Below are 14,999 nucleotides of genomic sequence, written 5' to 3' on the forward strand. Positions count from 1 at the left end.
AGAGTGTGTAGGTTTAACTAATAGTTGGGAATTCCTAAATTAAAAAAATATTAGACCAGGATAAAATTTCTTTTTAATAATACTTTTTCATCAAGTCAATGAAAAGCAATGTTTATCTCTGTGATAATAGGCACCTTCGCACTAGAAAGCCTGTGACAACAGTCCTCTTTGGGCAAAGTGATACCTCTTACCTGTTTGACTAACAGAAGGCCATTGGGACTCATTTACACTGGCTACGTAGACAAAAATCAGCCAGTCCCACTTGACCAAATCTTTCTTAGTTAGGCCTTCTGATAAGGGTCACACAAAACCACACATTGCTTTCATTTTATACTCTTCCATGGAATCTGAACTCGAAAGACATCCACCGCAGTAAAGATTTGTTATTGTCAGAGTTGTTCTTATCCCATGAAATATTTTTTTAGATTCCAGTCTAAAATCCTGATGGGCAAGGTTTCCCAAAATATTACACTGGGGAGGTAATTTAATTAAAAAAGCCAAGGTTGACATGATAAATGAAGGGATGTTTTTTGACCCCCCCCAAATCTATAAATGATTCAACTCTCAAAAATAATTTTTAAAGATTAAAGTTATTTGATACTTAATTAGAAAATATGCTATGCTTAAGTTTTTTTGAATAGTTTAAAATTTAATTCTTATAAACCTTTATGAGTATTTCTCTTTGTATCAATATAAGCACAGCAAATAGAATTGTTTATTTGATTTGAGAAATGATTATATTAACTGGTAATTGCTTAGCAGTTAAATTGTAATTCAAATCTTATTTTCTTTGTAGGATTATTTAACCATTCATAAGTATGGCAACGCAGCCAGAAATGATCTCTGGAATGCCTTCTCAGAGGTAAAGTATAGGAAGAAAAAGAACCCAAACCATTGGTAACTTTTATTGACGCTGACAGTATGTTTTCATTTTGAGCTTTTATTTCCTTTGTCGCATATTATTTATAAATGTATAGTAATGAGCTATATAAAATGTAATAAAAATACAATGGGATTTAAATGTACTTAATGTTATTGATGCCTTTCATACTTTAAAAAGATAATAATTATGGAATACAATTTTAATATATTTGGGAAGTGAGTCATGCTAAAGTGAGAAATACTGCAAGTTTTTAAGGAAATATGTTTTCTTGTGTGCATGAAAAATATTTAAATATACCAACTAGACACACTGGGGATATTTAATGATGCTGCATGTATTTACTTTACCAGTAAAATGTATTTTATTCTCCATTATGTAAAAAAAATTAATGCTAATGAAACTTCCATATATATATGCATGAAGCCTAACTTAAGGTGAGAAAATTAATTTTAGTAACACATTATATTAGCTTCACTGATCTTGAAATGTTTCATATTTAGGTAAATATTAAAGGTAAAAGTGAAAATGATTTAATATAATTATATGTATAATTCATGCTTATAAAGCTCATTTATCCAATTTGGGTTCTAAAGGCTTTGAAGAGGAATGGAAAATATGTAAATATACAAGAAGTCATGGATCAGTGGACGCTCCAGAAGGGCTATCCTGTTATCACCATCTTGGGAAATGCAAAAGCCGAAAAGAGGGTAACCATTACCCAGCAACGCTTCATTTATGATATAAGTGCTAAGACCAAAACCTTTGAACATCGAAACAGCAGGTACCACTGACTCTCTTTTAATTTAACATGAATATAGGAACTTTTCTTTTTTCCATTCACCTTTTAATTTTAATATTTTAAGATAATTTTGACAACATAATTCTGAAATATAAGTTAAGACTCTTTTTATTTCTTTATTTCCATATGGTATTTTTGATTCCTTTTACTGCCGATACCTTACATATTTTAACCCCTGATTGATGAGCACACTTATGGTATTTCATTGAAGACTATTTTAAATTATTCTAATCATTTTAAATGTGAGATATGATATTTTACTTTTTGTTATAATATTTTTTAATCATCTTTAAGAAAGTTAAGGTGTGTTGTGAATTGAATGGGATCAATCTAGAAAACCAAATCAAAAGTATTTAGATAATAAATATTATCCTAGTTAACAAAACTCAAAAACTAAATAAATACCTTAAGGTGATCTTAAGTAGAAGTGGCAATATGAAAATATATTCTCTTTCCCTCAAATGTGGTGTTTAAAACTATAGAAAACACACCTGAATTTTGATTTGCTATAAATTTAACATTGGGGAACCCATTTAATTACTTAAAATTCAGAATATAAACATTCTATCCAATTTTTCTAGTTTATTTTTACTACTTTGTTTCAGTAAAGACTGAGTCAATGTAAGAAAGTACACTTCAAATCAGGCAGTTTTTAAATTTATATATAGAATGCCCTGGTAAGGGATTGGAGGGGTGAAGGGAGGGCAAGTATAGAGATCAAAAGTAATAAGTAAATAGAAGTGCTCATATTAGTTTACTCATGCTGTGTCCTATCACCTTGGGAAATTAGGATGCTGGACTTCATCATCCATTATTATGTAGGATTGGTGGGGAATATTTTAAACTTACATGAATGGATAGCATCTCCAAGTTAGCTTGATGTGAATAAAAGTGTTAGGGAGATTCATGAACATTTTCTGGTGGCTGATATTGGAACTCCATTTAAGAAAACATGAAGTCTTCACTGTTGTATTGAGATAAATACTGGTACAGCAGCTATACTATACAATACGATACGATACTATAGTATACGATACGATACTATAGGTGTAGGAAGGAGCTGGGCTCCACAGCAGTTAGAATGGAAAGATTGGCCCTGGGTTCTCACCCAGCCATGCTGCCGGGGACAGACTTGCAGGTCTGCTGCCATACAGATGAAAACCCAATTCTGCGCCATCAGGTTGATGGCGACTCCTAGCCCCCCTAAACACAGGGTTGAACTAGCCTGGGAGTTTCTGAGACTGTGGCTGGGGCTGGGAGTAGGACCCCCTTCTTTCTCCAGCGGAAGAGCTGGAGGCTTCAAACTGCTGACTTTGCAGTTTGTTCTACTCTCGTCAAGATGGGGGCACATGGAGGTTAAAGGCTCAAGTAGAGAGAGGCCTTCACCAGGTATGAGGAGTTGCCTTTTGCAATTAAACTCCTCGAACACGCAGAATAACACTCCTCCCTTCACCCTGTTGGGATCTGCCTGTCACTGCTTCGTCCCCTTCTCTGGGTCCCCACAGCTGTCAAAGGCTGCCCTGATCACCCACCGTCTGGCCCCAGGCGAAACACGCTTCGGCTTGGACCACGAAGTACACAAAAACGACTTGACTGTGGCGAAGCCAGATTGGGGCCATGCCTTTGAGAATGAACAGTCTGACACAGGCCTCCCCGATGCAGAAAAACAGAAAGGACACCCAGATGACAGAACAAATATTGAACAAAAATACTCTGCCAGCCCATAACCTGCATCAGAGGTGTCAGCCAGGAGCCTGGCTCTTCACGGGGGAAAGTCTCTCAGCATGAGTAAGCAGTTTTAGCACAGAGCGCTTAGCTTCTGCTGGCATTATAAAACCACCTGGATGGTTCTGAATCTGAGAAATTGGTATATAAAAATGTTGAGGAAAATTAAAATCCCCTTGGTGGCGTAGTGTTAAAGTGCTCAGCCGCCAGCAAAGATGGCATGTCGAAGCTGCCAGCCACTCCCTGGCAGAAAGGGGGAGCAGTGTGCTCCCATTAAGACAGCAGACCGGGACAACCCTAAGGCAGTTGTACCCCGACCTGTTGGAGGACCATGCGTCAGAATCCATTTAATGGCAAACAGAGCAAAAAAATATATATACATGACATTCTATTATTTAAAATAATTTTCCTAGTAGGACAGAATCCATCTCTAGATGAGAATTTACTATTCCCCACTTAGATTATTGCTTAATTTATATTAATGTTCAGTTAAAGCTTGAAAATCAAGTCTGTGTGCTCCTTGTACAAGCCTTCCGAGGTCTCTAGAAGAGACATTGCTGACGTGCTAAAATAAATGTTTCTCACGGCTCTCGACTTTTCAGCTACTGACTTGGATCGTTCATTGGAGGGGCAACTGGGAACTCACAGACAATATTTGAGATTAAAGGGTTTTATTTAAGGAAGTTTACAGGTTACATACAATCAAGGTGAAAAATACATAGGACATGGTTGTCCTGTCAGGAGAAGTCACCAAGTTCTCTTCCAGGTGATAACAAAGACCCAGCAAGCATGGCACTCCTGTGTAAGGTTCAGCCCAAAGCACTTAGCTCCAGCTCTGTGCATCAGCAAACCCAGTTAAGTAGCCAAAGGCCCCCCACTCTACAGGTCAGCCGTAGGTCCCAAAGCACCCAGCTTTACTGATCATGACTTTCGCTTTGCCATGACTGTTCTGTGGGACAATTATCATTACCTCTTACCTGGAACATTTTAAATGTGTAATGTAATTATTTTTCCATATGTAATAAATGTACATCCTAGCTGTTAAGTAGAGGAAGAATGAATCTTTGCTATTTCTAACAATTGCATATATTTAGTAATGTGTTTAAGTGCATAAAATCCTTGGTAGGACTTTGGTACACAGGAAGTTGTGAATTTTCGTAGTTTGTTTTTCCTTCATTTCATTATAAATTTAATACATTTCACTGTTAACTAATACCACCTGAAGCATGGGGCACCTCCTGGGAGTCTTGGGCGACAGGGCATTCTGTGTGTCCGCACACTCACCCTTTCCTTATGGGCCCCACCTGCAGCAGTCTCCGGAGGGTTTCCCTGTGTGCATCAATGCTTCGTGAATGTTAGTAGCAACTCCTGGGTGTGATTTTTCTCATTCCACTTTTTAAAACGTACCAATTCTTTTCCATGTTAGTACAATCAGAATTCTTAAGAACTACTGAAGAAAGGGATATATTTTTTGAAAATTTTCTATTGTTACTTAAAATATGATATCCATATGATCAGTTAAACAGAAACAACAAGAACATAATCTAACTACACACATTAATTTTTTCTAATCACTTTTTAAAATATTACATACTACTAGAGTCTTAGACTTATTTAGAGGGTCTTTAGATGTTTTTAGTCGTATATATTGTTTGCTTTTTAATTAATATCTGTTTGGCTTCACAATTTAGATCGTCAATTCAATGTGGAAGATATACACCTATAAAGTCTTGTTCATAAAGTTAGTCTATGTCTTACAGAGAAATTGATTTGGTCTTTCATTTTACTTATACTCCACCCAGTTCCTTTCGGTCTAATTACAGAGAGTAATTAATTGAATGTCTCCAATATCTATTGTTTGCAAGTACACACAAAAAAAAAACTTGTGTTTTAAATTGAAAATTAGATCCAGCATTTAGATTAGATCCAGGTACTATTGCCTCGTAACTTATTTTTCCAATTAACCAAAATAGATTAATTATCTTTGGTGAGGGATGCTGTTTAAAAAATAATAAAATAATCTGGCTGTGATGTTCCCACGGTGTGTCCATTGTCATATATTTATCACATGTTTTTCATTGCATGCGTCGAGGCCTCTCTTAAGGAACATAAATTGTTTTGTTCACTAACTTCTATCCAAAGAACCAGGTTAGGCAACAATAAATTGGTTCTTTCATGATGGATTATGTGGAGTCAATTACAGTGTAACAGGGTACCTTCACATGGTTGGCACTCAGAAATGTTTCTCTGATTAAGTTCAGCTTATCATTTAAAATTCAGAATGTCAAGGATGGCCTTTTGACTTTTGACTTTGGGGATAGCAGTTGTTATGACATAATGAATTTTCCTCTTTTCCATCTAACATATTACTCTTGATGAATTCCCATGTATTAATTGTGAGTGTGAGAAATGAACTCTGTGACACGTAAAACAATTATGTGTCGAGGGACCGATTCAGCACTGCTCTTCCCAAATCTCCAGAAAGACGCCCATTTTATGATCAGTCACTTGGCGTCTCCCCTGGTTCTCAGTTCTTCAGTCGCTCTCCAGTTATAAAGCTGACACAGTATAGCTTCTTATATCACAAACAAAATATATGACTTTAATACTCATTGCTCGCTTGTTGTGAAGTCTTGCCAATGACACAATGATAAAAGCAAACTAAAACAACAAGACAGGCCCACGTCAGCAAGTCCATTCTGACTCGTCATGACCCTGCATAGGGTTACTGACCCTGTAAACGTGTACAGTTGCTGATTGCCCCACTTTCCTCCCGTGGGACAGTTCTTAGCTTTGAACTCCCAGCTGTTTAGCAATAGCACAATGATTAGTTGAAGGAATCAGGTTATATTTCAAGAAAATAAAATATAATGCTTGAACGCAATGTAAAATCATCTATCATTAACTGGTTAGCCTTTCAGATTAAATAGATACTTTATGTAAACATATAGGCCTTGATTTTTATTACTATAAAAGGCAAACCTTATCAAATGTTTCTCTTTTATAACTCTGACCCACATTTGAACATTAAGTATCGGTGGTGCTTGGCCAATCCATTTGGAAATTTCATTTAAATCAGCAGGACATTAGGTGTGCCCTGTCGGGTGCATTGTGTTTATATGGATTTTAGGGGGATCTTGTCAGTCTTGTTTTATTCTCTTTGCCTGAATCACCTTATGTGTGCCATATTAACCTTATGGAAATATAATAAAATATCTCTCTGAACAGTTATAAAATAAATAAGGAGAAATTGGTGAAATGTGAATACATAAAATCACTAGTGTTTAATATTAAAACAATAGAAATGAATTATTTTAAGATTCAAATCAATATATACTGTAGTATTTAGCCACTTTTAACTCCTAATGCAAACATTTTGGGTTTTTTTGGCAAAGTATATTATTAGGAGATCTCTTCTACATTGACAGAAAACTTCTGAGTGCACAGTCTTCTTGGTGAGATAGAAACAATGAATTAGAATCTACTTTGATGTCTGAGTGCTTTTTTTATTGTTGTTTTTGGTAGCTTCCCTAAAAAGCATTAATAAAAATCCCTCTGAAGATGCATGTTTTTCAAATGAACACCAATTTGTATTTTTAAAGCTACTCTTCTATTTTGCAACTACCTGTGGCAGATTCCATTAACCATTGTGGTAGGAAATAGAAGCCATGTGTCTTCAGAAGCAATTATTTGGGTGTCTAACAAATCAGGTAAGATATATATTCTCCCCTGTGGACAATTGGTTTCAGATAATTGTTCAGCAACTTAACCTCTGGTTTCTGGGGTTATAAAAATGTGCATAAAGACAAACTAGAAAGAGAAGATGGAAGAATGATAATCACCTCTACAAGATAAGAAAGCATAAGAGGATCTCTTCTGTATAATTTCTGACTCATCCAATTTCACCCTGCCTATATAATTCTTGTTTATTCGTTCCTTTCATGGTGAAGAGAAAACATTTAAATGCTTTTGTAGATCTCATCGTAGCTGTTTTAAACTGTATAATTTCATAATCACACATTTAATTAAAATGTAAGCAGAACTCCCATTAGAGCAGTGTCTCACAAACTGAAACTGAGGCAACAGTTTTAATCCCATTCCACTGTCTTTGCATTTTCAGACTATCTCTTTTAGAGACCAGAGAAGCAATATCCTTCATGGGATTAGATAATTATAATTATTGGATTTGAAGGGAGAGGATTAGAGTTGTCCTCAAAGTGCACCCTTTGGGGGTCAAACCTCAAGGTGCAGGGAGAAGAGCCAGTTCATTGTCTTTCTACCCACAGACCCAGTGCTATCAAATAGATTCCAACTCCCAGCAGTCCTCGGACACGGGAGCACTGCCCCTTAGGGTGTCCCAGGCTGTACCTGCACGCACAGGACACCGGTGTCCTCTTTCACCCCCAGAGGAGCTGTGAGACTGAACCAGGGACGCTTAGTTAGCAGCTGTTGCTCTTTGACCCCAGCACCACCAGGGCTCCTTATTGTCTGTGTAAATGGCGCCAAACAGGAGAGGGGCCTATTTGCAATCACTCACAGAAGAGTACTTGAGTCCCTTCTAAGTCCTTCATGGACAGCAGGGTCCACATGAGGGTTCCTTTTGCTCCGCTTCCCAGCGAGTTGGAGAAAAGGCGATGATCATCTTCTATTAACACTTCAGTGGCACTAAGAAGGTCACATTTTTCTACCTTTTTCCCCTTGCTGCTTTCACCAATGCTGTTAGTGTATTTTAATTCTTTATGCTATAAACATCATTTTGAGCATATATCTTTTGTTTTAAGTAAATAAACAAATGTTTGTTTCATTTCATACATGGCACAGTTAAGTACTCAAAATAGATGCATGGCTACATATAGGCAAAATGTACTGAATCCAGAATGTAATCTGACTATCAGAAACATAAACACTTGTAATTCCCAGGGGTGAAGGTTACTCATAATTTCGTGTTAATGTAATTTTAATATGAAACTGCATATTATAAAGAGTTACAATTCCATTCACGTTTATTGTATATAAGACATTCACATGTAATGTGGTGGTACATTGAAATGCTGACTGTAACATTTATTGGTTTCTTCTCCTTTAAAATAACTCATTACAATTTGTTCTTTTAATTGCTTTGAGTTAGCGTTTATTTCGTGATTCTGAATTCACACTTACTATCTTATTTTCCTTTATAATTCTCTTTTATCCCCATGAAGCACCTTTACTTGAATACATAATATGTTATTACATGGTGAATGAAACTAGGGAGTTGTAATTGTCCAACGATTTGAATTATGCCATCCCTCCATACATTTCTTAGAAACATGAGATATAATATCTTCAGAAATAAACTACGACATATCCCTTTGAAATGTAGAGTGGAAATGAGAAAGTTAAAGAAATGTAGAAGTACTTACTGATTATATATTTGAATCAGCCTAAACACTCAGCTTAGAAGGTGAGGGCTATAGGGAGTCTGTTCTTACTGGAAACCTGCTGGAGAAGGTATTTCCTCTTTATCCTTTACTTTCTCCTTTTTGGGAAGACCATAAGCCGTCCCTTGACCAATACAGGTTGTACTTGAGAGATTGCTTCATCTTGAGTTATTAATCAGGATAATGACAGTCCATTCTTTCAACATGTTTGCCTTAAATATCACCAATGTTAATATGAAGAACTGCTATGAAGAACTGCACAGGTATACGCTTTAAAACTCTAGGGGATGCTATTTATGAAGGGGGTATTGTGAGTGGCACATCCCCACCCCACAGTCAGGCACTGCACACATATCAGAGTGTAAGGTGTCCTTTTGTTTCAATCCCAGCAGTGTTCTCTATTTGACACGAACATGGTAACACTTAATACTTAAGGTTGCTCAATACCGTCAAGTGTTTACTCAATAGCAAGTAAGTTTTCCACATGTCACTTGAAGGCCTTATAAATGCTTTATAAATGCACAAATTGGGGTGACCGATTCCCAGTGAAGCTAAAAATAAAAGTCATCTTTCTAGTTTGCCTTTTTCAGTGTCATTTTACCTATGCACCATCTTCTCTTGAAGTCCTGAACTTCGATGAGGCCTAGTAAAAACCTGACACCACACTATAATTAGGTAAAAAGAAAAGATTGGTTAACCTCAACTTCTTTTATATGTTATCTCCTATTTTATTCAAAACAAACAACTAATGTACATGAAAAGTATCTGCATTAAGCCAGGGAGAAAAACGCATTGGTCAATTGTTATAAACACATGTAAAAAAATGCCAAATTTTAATGACAACAACCAGATCAATGTTTTGTAATTTTTCATGGTCAGTAAAGATTTTATTTCACATATATTCACACAAGGCCATAGTTAATTATAAAGTTTAAATTTGATTATCATCATCATATTTTCTTGAGAGTTAAATTTTTGAAGCCCTTTGGATAAATATATAATTATTTCTAAAGATGACATAAAACGCTACCTAAAGTATTAAGTCAATTTTTAAGTTATTAGAAACAGCCAAAATTTTTTCTCTCTTTCATTTTCACTGAGAAAATACCAACAATCTAGGCATTATAAATGTAATAGCTTGCATATTTACTGGATATTTGCTTACCCAAGAGTGGAAGGCAATACATTCAGTTACATTTTAGGAAAGAACACAGTCAGAATAGAGTAGACACTGGCTCTGAAAGGTCAGTAAACACTAAACTAGTGCTGAAGTGCTCTCACCTTTGCCTTCAGCATTGGCTTACTTGAGACTCAGAAGCCCTTAGAAGCAATATGATTTTAATCCCCATCTTCTAAATGAGTTTATTACAATTTGATGGTAACTTGGATCAAGTCCGTTGGCAAATTAGGTAAAGAGCTAGGTCTAGGGCTGTGATTTTCTTCTGTTATTTTTAATACTTCTCTCATGAGCACACCCTTATTTACCGTGGATAAAATTGTAAAGTTTTGTTAGGCTGTCTGGGCGATCTCTTAGTTATGTAACACTTTGTCATTGGGTGTATGCCAGTGACTCTTAAAGAGCTACAGAACATTATCTCATTTAATTCTCTTACAAGTTTAGGGAGGAAGTCCACCTAAGTTATCACAGAGTTTATTGTGTATTTCCAGTTTTGTTATCCTGGTTGACATTTCTTCTCATCTGCAGCCAGCCAAGTTTGTAAAGAATATATCACCTTCTTCTTTTGGTCCTGGGGTGTGTGTGTTGGGTGTGTGTTTTGGGTGTGTGTGTTGGGTGTGTGTGTTGGGTGTGTGTTGGGTGTGTGGTGGTGGTAAATGAATGATAAGAACTAAAATATTTTAAAGTATTAACTGCTCTGTGTTTTGATATGGCCTAAGACTTGTGTCATTTTGGGAACATTCCAAATAGAAATTTTAATTATTATTACCGACCCTCAAAATATAGCTTCCATAATTTTTTATGGTTCTCATCATGCACTGTACATCACGAGGCCATGGAAAAAGAACACTTTAAAATTCATTGCTTGCCATTAGTTAATTTGAAGAATATTTTAGGGATATAATTAACTAGAACTGAAAAGGTATTTAAGAATGTATTACTATATCTTGCCAGGGATTATTTCTCTACAGATTTCACTTATACCAGAGACATAAAAATATTCACGAACAGTAATAACCTTCAGGTTTTAGTTATCAGTTTAATAATGGCAAACTTAAAAGCAGGAGATGGCTGCCTTTTATTTCCTTTCCTTCTTTTTTACTGACCAGACTACATAAAAGGGGTAAGAATTGCTTTTATCATTTATACATACATATTATTTTAATTTGAGTATAGATTTAAATTTTTGAATAAAATTGATTTAAAAACAAGAGCCAATTATATCACATGAGATTTATATAAAAGATGAGCATGAAATAACTTTTAAATTATATTTAATAATTATAAATCATGACAATTTGAAACCTGTAAAACTCTAAATTATATGATCAGATATGAGGCTTGAATTTTAAATATTATCACCTATAAAGTGATTACTTAAGGAGTGGGGAGATCCAATTTATTCTGTGAATTCAGACATGATTTTAATATTTTATAAGGAATAGATCATTGTGAACTTACAGATGCATGAAAATAAAGTCAAAGTTGATCAACAGAAACAGTATCCTTAATGTTTCAATTTTATTTTTTATACTTGCCACATTTTCTTGTTAACTATATCTCTTGTCATCATTGCATCCATAAAATGGGGATGATATTCTAAAGCTTCTTTATAGCAATTGTGTGGATAAACATTGAAGTTTTGAAGAAAAGGAGATTATAAAGTATCATAGGTAGAGAAAATCATTCATACTCTAAAATAGAACTTGATAGACTTTTCCTTCTGCATACCACTATTAAACTAGAGATCAATTGTCAGCCTAAGAGAATGTGTACCATTTCTTTTCCATTGAATTGTAGCATTGAAAGGGACCTTATAGGCCATTGTTTGTCCATCAGGTTATAGGTAAAGTGGTTTTAAAAAAGGAATATGCTATCGAAGTTTAAACATTTATGTATATAGATGTATAGTCGGGCATGACTTTCTTGCCCCTATTCTAGTTTATTTTAACTGTCATATTTCTCCTTTCAAATTAAAAAGAGAGAAGGAATGTGAAAATGTGTATTTTATGATAGTAAAAGCACTATACCACGTTGTGTCAGGAGCATAGACCAGACTAGAAAGAAGCCTAGATGGTGGAAGACCTGAGATGGACTATTTTCAGCTGTGTTGGACAATTGAATTACAACTGTCTGAACCTCGTTTGCACGGGTACTACATATAAATGTGGCCAAAGTACAGTGCTTTGAAACATTAAATATTAGATTTTTTTCAATAGTTTGGGATTATATTTTAGTGGACTGTAATAGGTGCCTCTTCATCTTGCTGGCATGTTTGGACTAAATCTTCCACTTCATTCCAGTTTTGAGCAATTAATGACCACTTTTGTCCACGATACCTTTTGTGGTAGTAGAATTATTTTCTGATGGACTCTATGTAAAGAGATTCCATTCAAAAACTATATGTTTGAATGCGTCCTTGGGGAAATAATAGGAAAACCTGATTTGGAGTCTGAGATGTAAAAACATTGACAATGGACTGAAGCTGACTCCAATGGGCTGCACATGGTCTCTGTGATACATTTTCTGGTGTGAGCTATCATGGAAATGATTTATTTTTCCCTTGGGCATGAGACACTGTTTTAGCATAAGCTCTGCTGAATCCTGGAGGCTTTGTAGATAGAGAACATGAACACATGCTATAGTAAACGGTGGCATAGCAAGCTAAGCATTTGGACTGCAAGCTGGTTCAAACTAGCCAGCTGTTCCTTCAGAGAAAGATGAGGCTAGCTGACCTCATAACCAGAGCAGCAGTTCCGTTCTTCCCGATAGGGTCACTGTGAGTTAGAACTGACTCCATGGCAGTGGTTTTATACATGTATACGTGTACACTTACATATATTTCCTTACATTTATGCACAAAGATTAAAAATATTTTATTTAAAGAGTATGCAGGTTCTAGGACACACAAGGTCTGAAAGCATCCACAATGAAGTACAAAATCATTGGAATTGTGACCTATGGTTTGTAAATAAATAAGGAAACAATTGAAAATGAATAGCATTCTCCATATGTACCATATTTGAAGGAGTTAAATGTGTAAGAAGTTATAAGATTGTTTTTACCAGCTCGCTTTCTTTAATTGAATTACCTGGCTAATATAATCAAGTTACTATTTTCCAAGGTGATTCCAATAAGCAGAATTTATTATCTTTGTTTTTAATTATGTGTAGAAATATTAGAGTCTTAAGTAAATGCAGTTTCTTTTTCCGGCGTTATTGATGATGCTGCATCATCTGTTATTTATAGTATTTCCAAGAAAGCACAAGGAAGAGGCAAGGAACACCCATGACTGTGAAATAAATGAGCTCGATTGTTTTAATAACTTTCTTACTGAACGCGTTAAGAGAATGTAGTTCTCAAAACTTTTCCCTTCATTCTAATCATACTATATGCATATATAGTCTATGTCACACAGACACAAGTACATGTTAGGTCACATGTATGTTGAAAAAACAATTATGTGTAGGGGATAGGGATTTTATCAGGAATAGAGGCTAGTTATAACCTACTAAACATTTACTAGTATATCCTAGATGCAAATGATTACGTGAAAGATTAGCTTTTAATTGAGCAATAATAATTATTAGTAACTTTACACTTGGTATTAAGAAAATATACTTTATATATCATTAACATCTAAATCTATTTCATTCTGAAAAACATGCTGTTTGTAGAGCACCACAGGATCACTTCTCTGGGCAAAGGAAGCTGGTTGTTGGGGAACATCAATCAAACCGGATACTTTAGGGTCAACTATGACCTAAGGAATTGGAGATTATTAATCGAACAGTTAATAAGGAACCATGAGGTAAATTCTGGATTTTCTCTTTAAGATCCGTTTTCAGATGTGAACCCTGGATTTTAATTCTAAATTTCTAACCAGGACAATATTTTTCTGGTTGGCCTCATAGGTTCTCTCAGTCAGTAACCGAGCAGGTTTGATCGACGATGCCTTCAGCCTAGCCAGGTAGGTGTGTTTTCCTATGCAACTACCCAATCAAGACTCACACTAGTGAGACTTTCTCTATTAAACTCAATCGCGTGTATGTTTTGAGTAATCTTTTGAAATAATTTGTTTCATGTGCTCTGGGGGTGGGATATGAATTATAATCATATAATCTTGATCAATAGTTAGCCATAGGGTGTTTCTGAGTCAGAAGAAGCTTGATCAATTTCTACTGAAAATTCGATTGACCACTCTGGAGATTAATAATTGCTTCACCATTTCACTAATTAACTCTACAAAATGGCCATTGCACCATATTTAATGTTTGATAGACTACACTTTTCAGTGTTAGCAGTTTTTTTCTCTTACATAGATTAGTATAGCTTTTTAAAATGTGGTGCATTATGAAAAGCTATTGCTTTCAGAAACAGGTAGTTCCAAATTTTGATTAAAAATGCAGATTAAACATCTCAAGAAAAGAGTCATAACAATCTTATAGTAGCATTTTCATTGATATTTTTCATAATTTGTTATACTATTAAAGTAAATTATGCTTTGCATAATTAAATAAAATTATTTAAATTAAATAATTTGAAAATAAACCCAAGTGATTTATTCAGTTTGGAGACGAACTAGTAAAACAGCTCAGTTCTGAATTGTTTGTACTGCTTCACATGCAAATTTTAATTTACTAATTTGATTTTACAAGCTACAGATTAGGACACAGTGGTTCTCTTAACTTAAGTGTTTGTCATTATTCGTTATGTTAATTCTCCTATGATACTGTGAAAACCACCTAGAGATGTCTCGTGCATTAGGCACTGTCTCATAACGGGGCATTAAACTGCTTTCACAGTGTGCACATCCCATCACATAGCAACTTTCTTCTGCATGTTAAAAAGCATATAGTTCCCTAGAGCTTTGTATTTAATCAAAACTAATGAGTCTAAATATCGATCCCAGATAATTACTTTGATAGAGGCAAAATCAAAGCTTGGAATCAGGTTTCAGAAAACAGCACTCATTAAATAAATAATAATATATAT

The 14,999-nt window shown here is 35.2% G+C and overlaps 1 protein-coding gene across 6 annotated transcripts in view; it reads left to right on the top strand.

Annotated features, from left to right (window-relative positions):
• The window catches only part of LOC142436268 (thyrotropin-releasing hormone-degrading ectoenzyme-like), an 89,560-nt gene that overhangs the window by 18,609 nt on the left and 55,952 nt on the right, over nucleotides 1-14,999 (top strand). For 2 of the 6 annotated variants that reach the window (XR_012781843.1, XR_012781844.1), the window contains exons 2-6: nucleotides 797-862; nucleotides 1,477-1,664; nucleotides 7,010-7,117; nucleotides 13,682-13,815; nucleotides 13,919-13,974. Coding sequence is in view for 1 of the 6 variants with exons in the window: in XM_075540031.1 (XP_075396146.1) it covers nucleotides 797-862; nucleotides 1,477-1,664; nucleotides 7,010-7,070 (315 nt within the window). In the remaining 5 variants the exon portion in view is untranslated. The remainder of the gene's footprint in view (nucleotides 1-796; nucleotides 863-1,476; nucleotides 1,665-7,009; nucleotides 7,118-13,681; nucleotides 13,816-13,918; nucleotides 13,975-14,999) is intronic. The other 4 variants (XR_012781846.1, XR_012781845.1, XR_012781847.1 and 1 more) reach the window with 4 other exon arrangements.

Source organism: Tenrec ecaudatus, unplaced genomic scaffold (assembly GCF_050624435.1).
Source record: "Tenrec ecaudatus isolate mTenEca1 unplaced genomic scaffold, mTenEca1.hap1 Scaffold_1886, whole genome shotgun sequence".
In the NCBI taxonomy this organism is placed as follows: domain Eukaryota; kingdom Metazoa; phylum Chordata; class Mammalia; order Afrosoricida; family Tenrecidae; genus Tenrec; species Tenrec ecaudatus.